The sequence below is a fragment of the Pipistrellus kuhlii genome, unplaced genomic scaffold, assembly GCF_014108245.1.
Source record: "Pipistrellus kuhlii isolate mPipKuh1 unplaced genomic scaffold, mPipKuh1.p scaffold_m20_p_13, whole genome shotgun sequence".
In the NCBI taxonomy this organism is placed as follows: Eukaryota; Metazoa; Chordata; class Mammalia; order Chiroptera; family Vespertilionidae; genus Pipistrellus; species Pipistrellus kuhlii.
Window position 1 is genome coordinate 13,426,707 of NW_023425438.1, and position 19,720 is coordinate 13,446,426.

The 19,720-nt window shown below is 55.9% G+C and overlaps 1 protein-coding gene across 1 annotated transcript in view; it reads left to right on the plus strand.

Annotated features, from left to right (window-relative positions):
• The first annotated feature begins 1,043 nt into the window (after positions 1–1,043).
• Positions 1,044–19,720, plus strand: part of CIB4 (calcium and integrin binding family member 4) — a 34,629-nt gene continuing 15,952 nt past the window's right edge. The window contains exons 1-3 of the mRNA XM_036436144.2: positions 1,044–1,097; positions 1,548–1,582; positions 5,369–5,465. Coding sequence (XP_036292037.1) covers positions 1,044–1,097; positions 1,548–1,582; positions 5,369–5,465 — 186 coding nt within the window. The remainder of the gene's footprint in view (positions 1,098–1,547; positions 1,583–5,368; positions 5,466–19,720) is intronic.

The following is a 19,720-nucleotide window of genomic DNA, read 5'->3' on the forward strand; positions in this document are numbered from 1 at the left end:
GGAGAGCCACAGGTGGGCGTGCAGGCCGCCCGGAGGCAGAGGGGGTGGCTGTGGGAAGCCCTCCTGGCCTGTGGCACTGACGCTGAGCTGGACTTGTCTGGCTTCCCAGGTTAACTCCCGCCCTTCATTCCTGCAGGGAAAGAAGGGGAGCGAGCCATGCTGGGGTGCTGATCCTTGTGTGTTGGGCCAGGACTGGAGCAACTCTATGTTCAGTAGCCCAGGATTCTGCCCTCGCCTGGGTGGTTTGTCTCCACCCTACCTTGCCTTTTGAAGAGTTCCATCAAGTTCCCCTTTTAGACCCTCTCCAAAGGATCCTAATTTGAATGGACCCTCTGCTCCTGCAGGGATCCTTCCCGGACCCTGACTGGGCCCTGACAGAGGGGGTGGAATGCCCCTTTGGGTCTCTTTGGGCCACTCCTGAGGTCAGGGTCTATGCATCCTCATTTTTGCATCCCCGCATTTGGCAAAGTGCTTGGGTCCGAGGCTCAGCGGTCACTTTCTCACTGTGTGACTGTGGGTGAGAGGCTCACCTCCGCTGAGCCTCAGTTTCCACACGTACAAAAAAGGGTGACCTGGGAGCAATGGTTGTTATTGTGGCAGGAGCCTAACAGCGAACATCTATTGAGCACCTCTGTGCCTGCCATTGCTGCCTGTATTCACTCAAATCATCCTCACAACGTGCCATGTTATCACTCTGCTTTATAGGTGAGGAGACTAAGACTCGGAGAGCTTGAGTCACTGGATCAAAGTCACATGTCTTGTTAGCATGAGCGGATTTGGGCTTCACAGCCAGGCAGCGTGACTCCCGAGCCAGCAGACTGGCATGCACCCTGCTCCCGGGCAGCTGCCTCTCTGTGTGTGGCATAGGGCAGGTGTCCATTAGCCCTGGGAACCAGAAGAACCCATTTCTCTGCCCGCCCAGAAGCTCCGGCAGAATGGGCAGAAGGTGGAATGTGTGGCAACTATGGCAACCAGGTCACCTGGTCACATGGGTGAGCCCTGGGGGCAAAGGTTCTGCTCCGGCAGAGAAAGGCGTGGCTGGCATGGGACAGTGTTTGAGGTACCAGATGCACTGGGAGGACCTGGAAGAGTACCAGGTGGGTAGGTCAGGCTGAGACTCTGGGCAGAGGTGGGAGCTTCCTAAGGCAGGTGGGGCAAGCGGGAAGACTCTGACCTGAAGCTTAGACTCTAGAGTCTACCAGTCAGATAGCGGTGGCCCTGGCCTTTGCTGAAGTCTAGTCCAGTCCTTCTCCCCACCTGTTTCCTGCTCCACAGCCCAGCTTCCGTCTTGTCTCTGATTCCCTCTCCAGGTCTGAGCCCACACACTCCTTCCCAAGTCCATCAGAGACAGGGGCGGGGGAAGGGCACTGTTCCCTCCTCGGCCACCCCCTCAGGCATCCACTGCTGAGGGCCAGGTGCCTCCATTTCTGCCTGTGGGATGAGAGCATACGCTATTCCACCCCAGCCCCCCAGAGCTCCCCACTCCTCGGGAGGCCAGGGCAGGGCTGGACGGAGAGGGCAGGTCACCTCTCTATGGTTTGTTGTAGGCGCTGACCTTCCTGACCAGAAATGAGATCCTGAGGTGAGTAGATCCACCTCCTTTCACCTCCACCTCTAGGCTGGGACCTTGCCCTGGCCCGAGGGTGGTCCCTGCTCGGAGCCACAGGGCCCTGGAGATGAGGGTGCCCAGAGCAGGCAGACTCGGACCCAGCCCCCAGGGTGGGGTTGGGATGCCCAGGCCTCACTGGAGGTGAGGGGAATGTCAGGCTCCAGGCTGCTGGGGACCCGTGGCAGGGTGTCTTCACAGAATCACAGAGGCGGACAGCCCGCCCCTGGGATGATGGAGAAAAGGGGAAGGACTCAGGGAGTAGGTCTGAAGCCCGTTTGGACGTCACTGGTCCAGTAACCTTGATGCGCTAACTGCATCTTTCATGGCTCCCACGCCCTCCCCAGCCTCCCTTCAGGGCCTGGTGTGTGACAGACGCTGTGCCGCCCTGGAGTGTAATGGTGAACACTGGTCCCTGCTCTCGGCAGGTTTCTGGCCCCAAAGCCACCCATCACCACATCCCCTCACGGGATGGCAAGGGATGGAAGGCATGAGGGAGGGGGGAGTGCACAGCCCAAGCCAGGTGCTCAACGAACGTGTGTGAGATGGATGCATGACCTCTCTGAGGCCTGGGGTGGGCGAGGCTGGAGGGAGGAGGCCACTTTCAGACCCTCACGCCTGGGGCCCTCTCCCCTCATTGTCTCCGCGTGGACTCGCGCTCCCCGCCATGACGCCTGGACTGAAAGCCACTTCCCACCTCGAGTCCCATGCAGTCGATGCCTTTGCCACAAGCACCAGCCTCCCAGGCCCTTGGCATGGCCGGGACACAGGGAGCTATGGAGACAGGGCCAGTCACGGGGCAATATAATTTTCCTTTGAAACTTAAAATTCACTCATTTTTTTAAATATAGAAAAAAAAAATATGACAGAACTCCAAATGACTCACATCCTACTCTCCCTATTGAGCTTTGCTAAAAAGTAACTCTTGAGCAAAAATAAAATCTAATTTTAAAATGTAACGTGTGAGCAGGGCTAGAGAATTCGATAGCATCGAAAGCCCTGCATAAAAAAGTAGATGTCTCTCCCTCCCCATCCCCCCATTTCTCCAGGTCTTTTCCCCAAAGGTAACCCCCGTCAAAAAGGGTCTCCCATTCATACTGCAGCAATTCCTCATTTATAGGGTAGCGTTCACACTGTTCTGGACCCTTTTTTATAAAGTTTTCATCTTGGCTGGTTTTGCTTAAAGCACAGAGATCTGTCTCTTTTTTTATTTTTTAAAAAATATTTCTTTATTGATTTCAGAGAGGAAGGGAGAAGAAGAAAGAGGTAGAAACATCAATGATGAGAGAGAATCGTTGATCAGCTGCCTTCTGCACGCCCCCCTCCCCCTAACTGGGGATCAAGCCCAAAACCCAGGCATGTGCAACCCAGGCATATGCCCTTGGCTGGAATCGAACCTGGGACCCTTCAGTACGCAGGTTGACTCTCTATCCACTGAGCCAAGCCGGCTAGGGCTGCCTCTTTCTTTTTTAATGACTACGGAGCATTCCTTCCTTCTGAAGAACCGTAATTCATTTTACCAACCTGCTGTAATGTAACACACTTATGTTATTTATGGCTTTCAGCTTTACAAATAATGTTACAACCAACATTCATGCGCAAAGAGCTTATCCAATAGGGGAGAATTCACCCATAGAATAAATGTCCAGCCAGCGAAATGGAGACTTCCCGGGCTCCAGGCCCTGTCCTGGCCCTTAGCTCCTGGGTTTCCTGGAACACCAGGTCAGCAGGTGGAGTGGTGACAGGCTTGCTTAGAGGCCTGGGTCCGAGGCTCAGCCATCACTTCCTGGCTGTGTGACTGCGGGTGAGTGTCTCACCTCTGCTGAGCCTCAGTTTCCACACGTCCAAAACAAAGGTGACCTGAGAGCAAGGTCCGTTATCAGGACAATGAGATGGTGCAACCCGTGACAGGCACCAGGGTCCGTGTCGAGCATGAGGTCATTGCTATTTTCATGGTGTTATCATCCCCTTTTGGCAAATGAGGGGACTGGCTCAGAGAAAGGATTTGCCCAAAGCACACGGCCTGGAAGTAGCCGGTCACGGGACTAAAAGCCTCCAGGCCACAGATAGGGCTATTTATAAAATACCTGCAGGCTGTCCCGTGGGCAGAGCCTGCTGACCGCACGGCCCAGGCCACCGAGCCAGGGCGGGCCCAGAGGCGCCGTGTTCTCTGTCCGGCCTGCACCACGGCAGCACGGAAGGAAGATTATAGAACCTGTAGGAGCCTGGGCCCCACGCCGGCCTTGAACGGAAATCTCCTGGCCCGCTCCATGATTCTAACAAGGGACCCAGTTGAAAACCACTAAATTCAGGGCCTCAGAGGCAAGAGGGGAGCGGAGAGAGGTACGGAAACAGCCACAGAACATCTGACCTGGAGGAGCCGGGGCGAGGGCATCACTCGGGGGAAACTGAGGCCTTGTGGGGACATGGCTGGCTCACGGCCCCCCGAGTGTGCGCGGTGGAGTTGGTGCCCGGCTCAGACAGCCCCTCCCGCGGCTGGGCGAGGTGTGCGGGAGCCACCGCCTGCCTGCCCGGCTGGGCTCCTGGCAGGCTGAGCGTGTGAGTTTTTTAAATGACTTTGACTTTGAGTCCATTAGTGATTAATTCAGAGCTCCACTTAGAGCTGGCAGATCCATATTTGGAGGAGGAGGGCATTCTGTGGCAGCTGAGACACAGCCACGATTCATGTGCGGGCAGCCTTCCCACCCCGCAGCCCGGGGAGGCAACGAGTCCTGGCAGGGCCCTCCTCACGCACTCCCTCCCCAGGGCTCTCCAGTGGGGCGGGGCTCCCATCTCTCCCCGCACGGGGAAGAACACTGGAGGGGTGGGCGGCGCAGCCAGAAGAACCAGGTTTAGGGTTCAGACCTCCCTCTCTCTCTTGCGAGCTATCTGACCTTGGGCACACCCCTAAACGCTCTGTGCCTCAGTTTACCCGTCTATAGGACTGATCACTCCTATGTCTCTCCCAGGGGTTGCTCGGAAGACTCAATGAGATCATGTGCTGGAGGGCACCCAGCATGGAGCTTGGTACAGGAGAAAAGGGTTTCAGGGGTAGAGAGGTTCCTACAGTCTCCCTCAGCCGCCCTGACACTCCCCTTCTCTGGGGTAAGGGCCGGCTGTCTATAGCTCTGGCTCTCACTCAGATGACACTGAGGCTAAGGCAAGTTATTTTAGCTCCTTAGCCTCAGTGTCATCATCTGTAAACAAGAGGTAATGGGCCTGTTTTGGTGAGACAGTCGTGCAGGGTCCAGGAAAAGTGTCCCCAAGAGAAGGCAGCATGCGGCAGGCACTCCGAGGGGGAACCTGGGTGAGGACCGCAGGAGCCGGCTGCCCTGGGCACCAGCCAGATGGGCCCATGGCCTCAGAGAAAGCTTCAATCTTCAATGTTCGTAACATTGACTGAAAGTCAGCTTGCATTTTACGATTGCCTCCCACCTGCAACTCTAACCATCGCCGTGATGATACTCCTTTGGGCTGGGCGGACAGCTCACCCCCTCCCCTTACAGACGGCTCCTCTCCTCCTTGCTGTCCTTCAGTCCTCCCCCCCCCCCCCGTGCTTTCCTGGGGGATATCTCCCCTCACCCATCCCACGCCAGGTGTGCTCTGTGCACTGGAGCCTCAAGGATGTTTCTGGAAGGGTGAATGATTTATCACCACCTTTTCTGTGTCAATCAATCCTGAGTCCCTTACCTCCGAAGAGCACGGCGGAGGGCAGGGGCTTGCTGGTCTCTGCTCCCCAGCCCGTCACGTCTCTCTTCTCAGCATCCACGACACCTTCCTGAAGCTCTGCCCCCCTGGGAAGTCCTACAAGGAGGCGACCCTGACCACGGACCAGGTCAGCGCCCTGCCAGCCCTGAGAGTGAGTCCAGCGGTGGGGGTGATGGGGGTGGGGCCACCGGGATCTGCTGAGGGGCTGAAAGGGCTGGTCTCAGTCTCCTCACTGTGGTGGGTGTGGCTGCCGTCCATTTCTTAAGGTTTCCTGCAAGTGCTCGCCTGAGCTGACAGGGAACCCCCAACCCCCAGCCTTTTAGGGACCATCCTTGAGCCTTTGTCCTTGTTGTGCAAAGACCTTGTCTTTCCACCTGGAGCCCGAGGTGCACAATCGAAGGGCTCTCATCCCTCCTGAGATTTTAATTAAAAGTCTGCTCAATGCACAGAGAGGCCACGTCAGGTTACAAATCATGGTGCTATCGGGCTTCCAGACTTTTCATTCAGATCTCGGCGGAAAAGATGCTCTGACTCTGTCACTGTGCAATAGAACCGATCTTCATTTCTGTCTGGACCAAGGTGGACTCTGGGAGCCATGGGCACCTCTTGGGAGAGGGCCGGGGGCCTGGGGGATGGTGCCCTGGGAGGAGAGACCACGTGTGAGTGTGTGTGTGTGTGTGTGTGTGTGTGGCGGGGGGCTGGGGGCACACATGTAACAAGGGCTTCAGAGCGACAGGTCTTGTTCTAGGTCAGAGACAGAGAAAGAACAGAGCTGGGGCTTGACTCAGATGGGAACAGAGAAGACAAAGGAATGAGAAGGGGTGTGGCGGAGTGGCAGGGTGGCGGGGTGGCGGGTGGATGGGTGGGGTTTTGGAGAGAGAAGGAGCAGGAGCCTCAAAAAGGTGAGACACTGGATGATGTGCCTGTGCCAGTTACAGAACAGGGAGCCTGTCCCTCTGGTACCTCCTACTCACATACACACCCCAACACCCCCACATGCACATGTGCACACACACACATGCTCAAACACACTTGTGTGCAATGGCTGGGACTTCTCTCAGACCTAAACTCACCACTCAGGGACCCGGGGGCAGTCCCGAGAGGCAAGGCTATGTCCCCGGACAGTCCCAGGATATTTCAATATTAAGCTGGAAAGAAAGTTAGAAGTCACCCAGTCTAATCCCTGTCAAATGCTCTCCACCCTGGCTTTACCCATGGGAAAAGCGAGGAGGCCGAGAGGGAAATGACTTGCCCAGGGCTATCTGACCCCCAAGGCTGCTTGCCTGTGGGGTCACCATTTGGCAGCGGGGGTGATACAGAAGGAATGTCAGGCTGCAGTAAAGTCCAGGGATGGAAAGTTGTGGAGGGCGGGTCTTGGGCAGGCCACGCCCACAGGGGGCGGGATCCGAGGCCATCTCTGGAGCACCAGCCCCCAAGAGCTTATTCATTGGAAAGCGGCCAGGAAGTGAGATGGGATCTTTGAAAGAAATGACTTTAATTTTACTTCTCTTATTTCATCTTTCTGCATGGTTATGGTTTTATGTTGTCATACAAATAGAAACAAGGTCATTGGGAAAACAAAAACTGGAAAACAGGAAAAGGAAAAACACAGTAAACATCATCTGGCAGCCCACCCCAAAGTGGGACTGCCATGGCCACTGAACCCTGCCTCTGTCCATGCCCTTTTCTGTGCAGGTGTGCTTATGGCGACCACATTGACTTCTTCTATAAAAAAAATTTTTTTGTTGTTTCTTTGTTGCTTTGCCAACTGGTTCTGAGCAGCCAGAACCATCTCATGAATTGGGAACACAGCCATTGCCACATCTAGAACTAGGGGGCAGGGCACTGGGCTGGGAGCAGAAGAGTTGGGTTCGAACTCACCTGCTAGCCATGAGGTCTTAGGCAAGTCACTTCACAAGAAGAGTGACTGGGGCTGGGGGAGCAAATAGACCCCAACCAAAGACCACCGGGGGGGAGGGTGCCACATGGAGCCTGTTTTCCTGCGGGTGAAAGGCTGTCCTTGAAGAGGATACCCCCTCCACGCCCCCCACACCCACCCCCGTACTACACCTGGATGTAAGGATGCAGTTCCTTGTCGGCACAGGAAAGCATCATCAGAACTGTGCACTGAAGGAATGAGCTCCCTGTCACTGAAGGGCACCAAGTGGGGCCAGCTAAGCATCGGGGGGTGTTACAGCCCACACTTAGGTATCTTCAGGTGCCCTCCTCACCCTCCTGGACTGGTTCTGGACTTGGACCTAGTCTGGGGCTTGGTCTTACTTTCTTTTGTGTCATCTACCACACTGTGTCCCAGACTTTGGGCCATCAGAGACAATGAAATTCCCTCTCACCCACCCCATTTCTGTTTTGTTTTGTTTTATTTTGTTTATTTTGTTAATCTTCACCAGAGGATACTTTTTCCATTGCTTTCTAGAGTGAGTAGAAGGGAGGTAGAAAGAAAAAGGAGGAGAGAGAGAGAGAGAGAGAGAGAGAGAGAGAGAGAAACATTGATGTGTGAGAGAGACACGTTGATTGGTTGCCTCCTGCACACATCCCAACCAGGGTTGGGGACCAAACTTGTGACCCAGGTACATGCCCTTGACTGGGAATTGGACCCCTTCTAACCACTTTTTTTTTTTTTTTTTTTTTGAAGGACTAGCTAGAGATGTCAAACTTTCCTATTTTGCCAAGTAAGGACATTAAAAATATGTCAACCACAATCACCATCCTTTTACTTTTATTTTATTTTTTTTCCAATGTTCATTTTAGAACAGAAACGTAAGAAGGATCTAATCCCAGAAGCAAGCACAGTACTTTCCATACACATCCCTATTTGTCTTCATTTTTCCCCTCTTTGTTCCTGGCTGTCGAGAACTTTGTCGCTGACCATTCCTGGTCCTCAGATTAACTTTTGGGGGTTTAGATCTAGGCCTAAAATTTCCCTCTGTGCCTTTCTAATCCTGGAAAAAAGCAGAAAACTTGCCTCCCACAACGGGCAACGAGAGGCTTGCTGGGAGGTGGGGGCTCAAGTGTCCCTGTGCTCTCCGAGGCCCTGAGGCCGGGAGCTCATGACTCACCCTGCCCAGAACACATCTCTGGAAAAGGCCTGGAGAATGGGCCCCAGGGAGCTCCAGGGGTCCGGGAAGGTCCTGTTTTCTTAACCTGGCTTCATTTGTGGATAAGGAGGGTGGGTAATACTGGGAAGGGTCTGCCCATCAGTGGAGAGCAGGGGAGAGCGGCCTGGGCAGCAGCGGGTGATGGGAAACCCTGCGGCTAAGGCCCTGCCTGTTCCACTCAGAAGCCTTCTGTTTTCTCTCTGTGTGCTGCTCTACTTGGTGTATTTAAAAGCGAATTAGCTCAGTGTTTCTGTTCTGGTAAATAACGATCTTGCTTTCTGTAAACACGATGCGTCGTGGTGTGGTGTGACGGGGTATCTAATTTCCGGGCCCAGAGCTGTGGGTGGCAGGACCTGTGGGAAGATCTCGGGGTCTCCTGGGAGATCGGGGCTGCTGGGAGCTTGCACATTGCATCTCCCTTGGATCTACCATTCCCCGGGTTCCCCTCAGTCTGTCTCCTCCCTTGTTTGGGTGGAGCACATCCTGTAGTAGCTTCCTGGTGAAGGTGCATGGAGGGAAATGCTTCCCCACCTTACATAGCTGAGAGGGGATTGAATTACAGGTTGGACATAATTTTTTTCCTCCCAATGCCAGAATTTGGAAAGCATCATTCTAGTACATTTTAGCTTCACTGTCGTTAAAAGGTTTTCTGATTCTTCTCGTGTGTGACCTGTTCCCCCTCCCTTCGCCCGCCGAAACATGTATGCTCTTTGCTTTTGAAATTACAACAGTGTGAGTGAGTGTGGGTCCTTTCCTCCATCTACTGGGCACACAGCGGACCCATGTGGGAACTGTCCTCAGTCCAAGGACATTTCTGTGAACTCTTTCCTTGATGACGCCTCCCCTCTGCTTCCTCCATCCTCTCTTTCTGGAGTCGCTCCTGGTGTCGCTCATGCTGGGGTGGTCCTTCACTTCTCATTTCTCAGCTGCCTGCCAGCTTCCTCTTTGGCTCTTCTTCCTGCGAACTTCCCTCAGCTTGATCCCCAACGCTAATTTAGTTTTCCACTTCTGCCATCATGCTTTTGACTTCCAAGAGCTCAAATTTATTCTCTGTTTATTCTTAAAATAAAATAAAATAAAATAAAATAAAATAAAATAAAATAAATAGTATCCTCCCCCTGTCTCCTGGAGGCTGTGCTTTCTCTGATCTTTTCCACCAGGTACTTTCCCCACTAGTTGCTGTGGGTCTTGTTGCTCCCGCCAGAGGCCTGCCTTGGAGAGCTGGTCATTGTCTGCTCATCATTAGAGTGAGGGGAGGAGGTGGTTGCTGAGAAGCTGTTTCAAAGCTCAAATCCTTGGGTGGGGTTTATGGACCAGGGCTGTGCTGGAGGGTGAGCTGACGGGGCCATTTCTTGAGAACCCCAGAGTAAGCAGGAGTGAAGTGCTGGAGGCCAGTACGTGGAGCTGAGTCGGGAAAGCGGGCTGGTGGGGTCTCAGACTTAAATATATTAAACAAATTAATTTAATTTCCAGTTCTCACTGGTGGCTGCCGCCCCCAGCGCAGGAAGCTTCTGTTTCATTCATCTCAGAGAACAGCACCCCCATCTTCTGCAGGGACTGGAGGGGGGCCGTCACCCCACAGTGTCGAGCAGGGGGAGGTCGAGGGCCCCGGCTGCCTTTCAAGAAGTTCCATCTGTCCTCCCGTTAGCCGACCTCCCTTTCCAGTGAGACCCAGTGCTTTCCGTTCCAGAGCCTTTAGAGGGAGGATGCTGGGATGGGGGCAGGTTGACACCCCGCTTTCCCAGTGCAGGCTCCGGGGCCTGCTCTATGCCGCCTGCCGTGTCGGTCACTGCTCGCTCATCTGTTTCCCTCCGTCCTCCTGCTTCTGTGTGTCAAGCCTCTATCGCCCCTTCCTTCCGTTTTCCTGGGTGTCAGGAAAGTGCCCAACCTGCCACCTTCACCGGGGAATCACTCCTGCATCCTTGGTGTGCGGGGGGGACACTCCAAAGCACCCTCTCCTCATGCTGCCACTGCAGGCCCTTCCTCACAGACAGCAGCTGCCCCAGCCTTTCTCTGTGCTCTCACTCGCAGCTCCCAGGCCTGGGAACAGCACCCCTCCCCGAAGGCCCCAGAAGGACCTCCCTAGTGGTGTCCCAAGGCCGGGCCAGGCCAGGCCAGTGCTTGGCCACCCGGCACCTACGCTCACTCCCGGCAGCCCTCGCCGGCTGAGTTATTATCCGCGTTGACAGCTGGGGAAGCAGAGGGTCAGGGGGGTAAGCAATCTGTCCAGTGAAAACTCTGTTATTACACATGGCCGCCCTGCTTCCTCTTGCAGAGTCCTGGGCTGGGAGGGGTCCTGGTGGCCTTGGGGCTCCTGAGCCCCTTCTCCATGGCCGATGGCACCCCTCTCCCCCTGAGAAGAGTGTGTGGGAAAGGTGGGGGGAGGGAGAGGAGGGGCAGTTCTTGGACTCCAGGCATCTGTCTGTGGTTTGTTTGTTTTTAAATCGATTTTGTCAGAGCTTTTTCTTGGCCAGGTTGCACCTCCCAAGAGCGGACAGGCCTTTATAGATGAAGAAACTGAGGCACAAGGTGGGACCAGATCACACAAGGTCCCAGGGCCCCTCACAGGCTGAGCCGAGATGGAGCCCAGGCCCCCCTCTGCAGGCCCCACCCCCACCACATCCTGAGGACACGCTGAGGTTTGCTCCCTGGGGAGGAGCTGGCCTGCCCACTCCCAACAGGCACCTCCCCGCCCCCATGAGCGCCCTGCATTCAGTCGGTGGTAGAATGGAGCACGCAGGGGAGGCAGCCCGCCTGGAGGGGTAGGTTTGGTTACCTGCAGCCCGGACGAGGCCAGCTGGACCCCGGGATAATCCTCACGCTGTATTTAGGCCACTGTCTGGGCCCCTCCCTCACCCTTGGATACGCTCCCTGGTGTGCTAAAAATAGAAGCGGATTTCATGGTTACAGCAATTCTGCTTTCCAGCCCCAAATGGCCACGGCCATTAGTCATGTGCTTCTTGGTTGCAGACTCTGTCCACGCTCCTCATGTGCTCCCTGTGGCAGGTCTCTAGAGCTCAGTGATGTTTCCCCGTAGACAGACGAGGAAACTGAGTCTCTGAGTCAACAGTTCTGCGCAAAGCCCCAGAATCGCAAAAATACATGTGTACCCAAGACCTGTTCGTTCTTCTCCGTCTACAAGCAGGCGACATGTGTCTACATCTGTGTACATGTACATGTGTACAAGAGAGGAGGAAAACAAAAGAGAGAAATGGCCAGGACCGTTGGTGATGGAGGGGAAATGACTTTTCCCATCTTTAGCTGGAACACTCACCTGAGCCCTAGAGACAGATCACGTATGTGTGTCTCTCGTGTCTTGGGGTGGCCTGTACTTCAGTCCAGCTCATTTCGGGAGGGCCCCTCTCAGAGCCAGCCTCTCGGGCTCCTGTGCCAGGCCTGGGAATCGTCTCATTCCCAAATCTCCAAGCCAGGCCCCACTCCTGAGTGGGACAAATGCTCCACGGGGAAAGAGGAGAGAACAAAGGGCGGGGCCTGAGGTCACACTCAACTCTCCATCCCATCTGAGACGCACGCTGCCCCCTCCCTCCAAAATATGGGGGCTGACCCAGCCCTTCCCCAAATGGAGCTGGCGGCTTCCGCTCACTCACTGGGGGCTGCAGGCACAGCCACCTCAGTCCATCCGGCAGTTAAGTAGCTGTCCCACCCTCCCGGGCTGCCTTGCATCTGTGCTGTGCCTGGCACTGTGCTGACGTGTCACACACACATCATCTCATTTCATCCTCCAAGAGGCCCACTGAGGAGGGAGTCACTGTCCTCGTTCCCAGCTGGGGAGCGGAGGATCAAAGGGGTTAAGCAGCTCATCCACCTCACACAGCTGACAACAGGCGGCCGCGCCTCCACCTCCAGCCCCCCCCCTCCCGCCCCCCCGGGGGAGGGTCCCCCGATTCCTTGACGCAGAGTCAGAGCTGGGAGGGCAATTTGGCAGCTGGCTCACTCCCTGCATTTTCAAGCATCATTAGATCTTTTTTCTGACAACTTCATCAGTTAGCGGGGCTCAGAATTGGCAAAAATCCTTATTTAGACATTCAGCCAAAGCATTAAGAAGTGGTTGGTTTTAGAAAAAGCTCGGGGATGTAGGACGCAGTCTCTGCTCTGGGCTGAGCCGCCAGCAGCAGAGACCTGGGGTCTGGCCTCCCGCCTGGGCTGCGCCACGGACCCAGCGGCCTCGGGCACATCCCTGCTCTTCTTGGGCCTCAGTTTCCCCATCGCTCAGGTGTGTCGTGCCTCCCAGACAGTCAGGAGAGCCTGGGCGGTGGGGAAGAGCTCTGGGTTCTAGTTTTAGCTCCTCCCCCTCTACACACACACACACACACACACACACACACACACCGGCTTCTGGCTGAGTGCTCTTGGGCCAATTCCTTCCTTTTTCTGGGCCCAACCTTCTAGGTGGACCCCAGGGCAAGGCACAGAGGCCCTGCGGTTCTGAGCTGGGGTGATGGGGGTGGAGGGAGTCTGCAGGGATGGCCGAGGGCAGCCCCTCCTCCAGTGCCTCCTGGGTGGGAGGGTCTGTACCCGCAGCGGCTGCCTGTGTGCGGGGCCTCCGGGAGGGGGCGAAGCATAGGGACTCCCCGCTTTTTGTCTGTTGCAGTTGGTTCAACCCACACTTCTCACTGCTGTCTGGGGCAGGAACGGGAGAGGAGTTTTCGTTTGTATGGGGCTTGGGAAGTGGCTCTGTGATGGGCATTGGTTCACGGAGGGAACATTCAGGCCTGGAGTGAATGAGTGAGCTGCCCAGTCACCCAGCTGGTGCCGGTAAGGACCAGAATCAGACCAGGACCACGGGCCACACGCCCAGCTCTCCTTGCTTCTCACTTCCCTGGAGGCCTTGCTCGCCCGGCCAGGCCCGAGCAGCCCTTCGGTTGATCCTGCCCGAGTCATGATTTCTCCGGAAGCTCCCGAGAGCGCTGCGTCACCCCTGCCCGGAGCACCTGAGAGGCAGCGTGGTTGTGGGAGGAGAGTGGGCTCTGAATCAGGGGGGCCTGGGGCTGATGCTGCGGGGAGGTCACCCACCTCCTCCGGCTTCGCCTTCCTTACCCTTAAGGAGGGATGAGTGACAACCCCTTTTCCAGGGCGGAGCCAGGATTCGGTGAGACGGGTGTCCCAGCCCCCCAGATGCACACGGCGTCCATTGCCCCCCCCCCCCCCCCCCCCCCGGGGAGAGGGGCCGGGGACTCGAGGCCAGAATGGCCGGCCCCGGGGCCCGAGGAGGAAACGGAGGGTCTGGGAAGCGTTCACGTGGCCGAAGTGAGAGGTGACCCTGGGCTCCCTTCCAGAGGGGGTGCCGCCTCCCCCCCTCCCCCATGCACATGAGGATGGGGTCACGGATACTATTGCTCACACCCCGACTCCCTCGGGCACCGAGGGAACAGGCTGCAGAGGCCCCGGGGACATGCTCGTCCACAACCTGGCCCCAGCCCCGGGCTCTCTGAGCACAAGACAAACAACCATCTCAGCTTCGCAAGGTCCTGGTCCCTGGGGCGCTTCCCGGCCTGCTGGCCCCGGCTCCCTTCCACTCACGTCTTTCCCGATAACTTCATCTGCGCCCCCAGAGACCTCGGCCGTGTTTAAAAATAGAAAAATAAACAATGTTGTTCCTCAACGGCTCCCACCCACCTCTGGGCCTCCTAACGAGGTGCTGGCCAGCCTGGCCCGGGCTCCGTTCCCAGGATTTCGGACCCTCTGCAGGCCCCGGGCACGCCACCGCCTCCACAGGGACGTGGCACCCGCAGCTCAGAAAGGCTGCCCGTGGCAGGAGTGGCCGGCGTGGGGGGCGGCGTGTGCGGCCCGCCTGGAGCTGCAGGCCGCTGGGGCTCCGCACAGCTGGGGCGCGGGGACACAGGGACCCAGGCCCCCGAAGTGCAGGCCAGGCCAGCACAGGTCCAACCACAGAGGGGTTTCCCCGGGACCCTTCCCAGCTCTCAGCTCCGGGCTCAGCCGCTAACAGAGCCACAGGCCCCTTCTGTATGCAATTGAGGCCTCCGGGACTCAGCCCTCCAGTCTCCCAACGCTCATCAACCTTGTTGTTGAATGTCCTGGGCTAGAGTTTGCAGTTTGTATTCGATCTCAGTTTTCCCCATCTGAAAAATGGACGCAATCCTAGCAGCCCTGCCTACCTCAGGGTTTTTTTTTTTCTGAAGCCTGGGTAAGAATGGACCTGAGAAGGCGGGCATGCTCCCGGCAGATGCATGGGGTTTGGGGGCAGCATGCATACAAGAATAACAGCACGTGGCTAGGTGCTCAGGAACGCATTTGGAAAGGAGAGATACAGAAGCAGCACTGAACTTGGTATTCATGGAACATTTCCTGCCAGGAGTGCAGGCGAGGCTCGGCCCGACCACCCCCCTCACGCCCCCCCTCCCGCCCCACCTCCCCATCACTGGGTCTGGGAGCCAGTCCAGCTCTGCCTGGGGCCCAGCCCTGGGCGTGCAGATGACAAAGCAGCAGAGAGAAGCAAGCAGCCCTGCTTCCCACCCTCGAGGAAGACACGCTTGTTTGCTTGCCTAGCAAATGATCTCTGCCGCTCACTTTCCTTTCTAACTCGCTTTTTAGTTATTGTTAACGTAGGTGTCAGCATCAAAATACATTTCCTGAGAGCGATTCCTTAGCACCCGGACACCCTAGCAGAGGTTGTCGTTTCTTATTTCCTTCGGCCACCTTTTCTCCCCCGAGGCACCCCTTATTTGACATCACTGCAGACAGAAACGCAATTTTATTTTGTGCTTCCCCCCCCCCCCCATTAGGCATAAATGTTTCTTCACGTTGCTACAGAGCCTGTGTAATTATCGTTTGATGGTTGTATAATTGCATTGAGCTCTGATTTACTAAACCATCCTCTCATTGCCGGACATTAACACTGTTTCCGGTTTGGGGTTATTATTTTTGCTGCTATAAATAATTTTGCAATAAACATCCTAATGTATGATTTTCTTCATTAAAAAAAAAAAAGGAAATGTTTCTTAGTTCAGATTTCCAGGTTTTAGGACGGGAAGGCCCGTCCATTCCGGGAATGTGAACGACAGAGCCATTAAAATGATAATAATACCGACTGTGTGGCAACATGGGAAAACATTTATGTCTCGGGGCAGGGGGGGAGGGGGGGGAGGGGAAACTCGGGGGTAAAAACACCGAAAATTTAAAAAACCCGAGCTCCTAAACATCCTTAACCCAAGTTAATGATGAGAGAGAGAGCCGGTGACCTCACGAGAGACCTCTCTCCGAGGGGACGTCGGTGCCGAAGGGTCACTTGATGTGTGGTTTGGCAATAGCCACGTGTGCCTGGGTTGTGGTCCAGCCTGTCTCTCCATCCTCCATGAGGCTGTCGCTCAAGCCCTTCCCCAGATGCATGGCTCTCTCGGCAACCCCTGCTGCCGTGGGGCCAGTCCCCCCTCCACACCCCCCCCCCCCTGCCCAGTTCTCCGCCTCCTGCGCCGCTGGGACCTGGGTGAACTGCACATCACTCCTGTGCCCTAGCATGGGCTCGCCCTGCCACCCCCCCCCCCAAGCCAGGACTCATGGGACATGTTTCACTCCTGCCCTCAGTCCTCCTTGGGTTGGCATTGGCATCGGTCATAGCACGTTCCTTGGCACTCAGCCTAGACCTGCCTGCTGACCCAGCAGCTGGACAGCTCTGTGTGCACCCCCCCACCTCCACCCTCACCCCTCACTCCTATTTTGAGGCAGCGTCTTCCTGAAGCCCACTGCCCCTGCTTGCAAAGAGCTCAGGCTTGAGGGTCAGACACACCTGGGGTAACGTTCCCGGTCTTCCTTTTTTTTTTTTTTTTCAATATATTTTATTGATTTTTTTTACAGAGAGGAATAGAGAGGGATAGAGAGCTAGAAACATCAATGAAATCAATGAGAGAGAATCATCGATCAGCTGCCTCTTTCACACCCCCCACTGGGAATGCCCGCAACCAACGTACTACATGCCCTTGACCAGAATTGAACCCGGGACCCTGCAGTCCGCAGGCCGATGCTCTATCCACTGAGCCAAACTGGTTTCGGCCTGGTCTTCCTTTTATTTGGCTATTGAACCTCTCTGCTCCTTTCTTCATCTCGACCAGTGGTCGGCAAACTCATTCGTCCACAGAGCCAAATATCAACAGCACAATGATTAAAATTTCTTTTGAGAGCCACATGTTTTAAACTTAAACTCCTTCTAATGCCACTTCTTCAAAATAGACTCCCCTAGGCCGTGGTATTTTGTGGAAGAGCCACACTCAAGGGGCCAAAGAGCCGCATGTGGCTCGCGAGCCGCGGTTTGCCGACCACGGGTCTATACAATGAACTTACTGAGACCTACGGTTTGGGCTGATGTAAGGAATAAAAGGGAAGATAACACGTGTGACTGTGGCTGGCGTAGCACCGGGTTCATAGTAAATGTGTAACAAGCACCCATTTCTCTCCTGCCTGCCTGCCTGTCCTCTGTGGGCCCAAGGCGACATATGAATCAAGTGTGATGCCGAGAGATCGGGCCGCCAGTTGGCACTCATTGAACACGGAGGTGATGATGAATCGTGGCTGGCTGGGAGGGCCTTCAGCAGTCAAGGGCAGCCTGCTGGGGCTGGGGCCATGTTCCCAGGATACAGGGAAAGTGAAGAATGGGAAGTTGGAGGTTTCAAATTTTCAATAGTCTAAAATGCTGGGGAGTGAAACAAAAATGGAACTTTAAATTGCTTCATTCCGTTTGCAGTGTTTAAAGAGTCTGAGGGAGGGAGGGAGGGAGAGAAAGAGAGAGAGAGAGAATGAACTATTGGTGATAAAGGAGCTATATGTGTGAGCCCATTCCAGTTTATATCAAAGCAAAGGACAAAATAGATCAACCGTTGGTGCTTAGATGTGTTGATAAAAGAGAGATGGTTGTCTCAAGGCAAAGAGATACACATCGTACCGCGTTCACAGGGGAACATGCTCCCGGGGGCTGAGGGTGGGTGTCCCCACACAGCTGCAAAGCAGCCCCGACACCGTCTGAGCACACAGGAAGGCGGCTTGTAAACAGCGGGTGGAACCAGGGGGGCCCTGAGCTGCTCCCGGGAAAAGCAGGGTTGCCCCCCGTCCAAGCACCCCTGGAACCATGGGTGCCGGGGCTGCCCTGTGGCCGCCATCACACCCCAGCTTCCTGCTTTGCACACTCGGCCCTGGCAGCGCAGGTGCAGGCTGTGTGCTAACAGGTTCTCACAGGGCTGTTGTTTGCATTTTCCACAGAGAAAACTATAAACGGGTGTTAGGTTCCCAGCCCGAGGCGCCGGTCAATGCCGGTCCGGGTGCAACAGCATCGACACAGAGAAAACGGCTCCTGAGCCCACAGGCGCCTGGGGCTGCGAGGCCCTCCCCGGGTTCCAGCCCCGCGAGCACACGGCCCTCCCCCCTCTTCTCTTCTCCTGAGGGGACTTCTTCCAAGGGACCAGGAAGAGGGGCTCTTATGTCTCCTTAGGTCCCTTCTCCATGTCTGCTTCACTTCCTATCAATCCAAATAAAACTCCCGAGCTATTCACCGATTTTCATAGAAACCCCACTTGTGCTAAGCTCTGCTGAAGGCTGTGGGGAGGGGGGGAGGAGACGTCTCAGGAGGGGTCCCATCTTGGAGCATTTGAACCCATCACTTCCTCTCCTCTCCCTTTTCCATCTGTTCTCCCCCCCCCACCCCCCCCAGAGGACCGGCCTCTCCCTTCTCTCCTGGGCAGAGAGCTCCGCTCATCCTGGCCTCCCAGCAGAGGGGCTTCCTGCTCACTGATGCTCTCCCCCCGCCTGCCCGCGATGCTTTCTCATTCTCCTGGCCATTCCCTAAAACCTGGAGAGCCGTCCATTCAACAGCAGCCCTTTAGCTGGTGCTCCGGGGGAAGTGGTTTTCATCAGGATGGCTAAGGCGGGGAAATGGCAACGTTTCCTGAATAAATCCAGCGGGGGCTGGAAGAGGGGAGTCCGAGAGGACACGGTGAGCCGACATGCGGATGGGAAAGATGGCTTGTCATGGGTGGACAGTGGACAGTGATCAAGGAGACAGTGAGTGGGGGCGGGCACTTTGGGTTAGGGGTGATGTAAGTTGCCTGCCTCTGCAGGGCCTGGCCTCAGTCGGTGAGATTGGGGGGATGGTGGGGAGGGGGAGCTGGAGGAAGCGTTGAGAGGAGTCTGGGTGACATTCGTGTTTTCAGGGTGGGCGTCAGCCCTGGGGAGAGGTCAGAGGTTGGTGCAACGTGCTGCACACCACTTCCTACACCACCCCCATCTCCACCCCTGTCCTTGGTGGTGGGGAGGCTGTGTCCTGGAGGGGACGGTGGCAGGGCACAGGCGTGTGGCAGCATCTGGCGTCTCGTCTCTGCCATGCGTAGCACCGTGACTTAGTGTCGCCTGAGGACCGGCTGAAAACCGCCTGGGCGGCTTGCAGATGCTCGGGCCCTTCCCCTCCAGGAGCCGCTCCGAAAGCCCAGGTGGGGGGCGGGGATGTGAGCTCTGAGGAAAGCTGCCCGTGGGCCCCAGGCACGGAGCAGGGGTGCCAGCTTCTCTGACTGGCTGGCCTCTGCTGCAAAAGGAGGTGATGTCCTTGCCATGTCCGCTCCCTTCCCACCGGCTTCCCACAGAACTGCTCTCCGCGGAGCCCCATGGATTTCACCGGGAGGCGGTGCCTCTGCCCACAGCCTGCAGCTGGCCCTGGGGCGCCCAGCGGAGCCGGAACTAACGTTTCCGCTGGCCACATGTTGGCCCAGGGACAGCCGCACTTGGGGGATCTCTAACGTGATGGCTTTGCCAGCTGGTGATGCTGACCGGAGGACGGGAGCATTTACTGGGGGCTGCCAGCACCAAGTGTTATGCAAATATGATCTCCTCGGACCCCCATAAGCCCGCCGAGCAGAGTTATGATGCTGCCCATTCTGCAGATGGGCAAAGGAGAGGCTCAGCGTGCTGCCCAAGGCCATGCAGCTCCTGTTGCTCGTTAACTCTTATGACCCGGCAACTTGAATATTGTTTAATGTGTGGTCAGACGCACGCTGCTGCAAATATTAACGTACAACCGTGAACAGACACTTGTCTCTAGTGTAAGCATGGTTTCTCCTGTAACAGATTTGATAAACAAATGAGGGGACCATGGGCCTTTTGGTCCCTTTTTTTTTTTCTTTTTTGCTCGGCGAAGTTGCATGACTGAAAAATTGAGGTTGTCTAAACCTTGAAAGCTGCGAGACACCCACATCTTGTAACGGTCACATAGCAGCAGCGTAGGATACTCACGTTTTCCGGTCAGCCTGACTCCAGGGCCTCTGCGCCTCCCGCT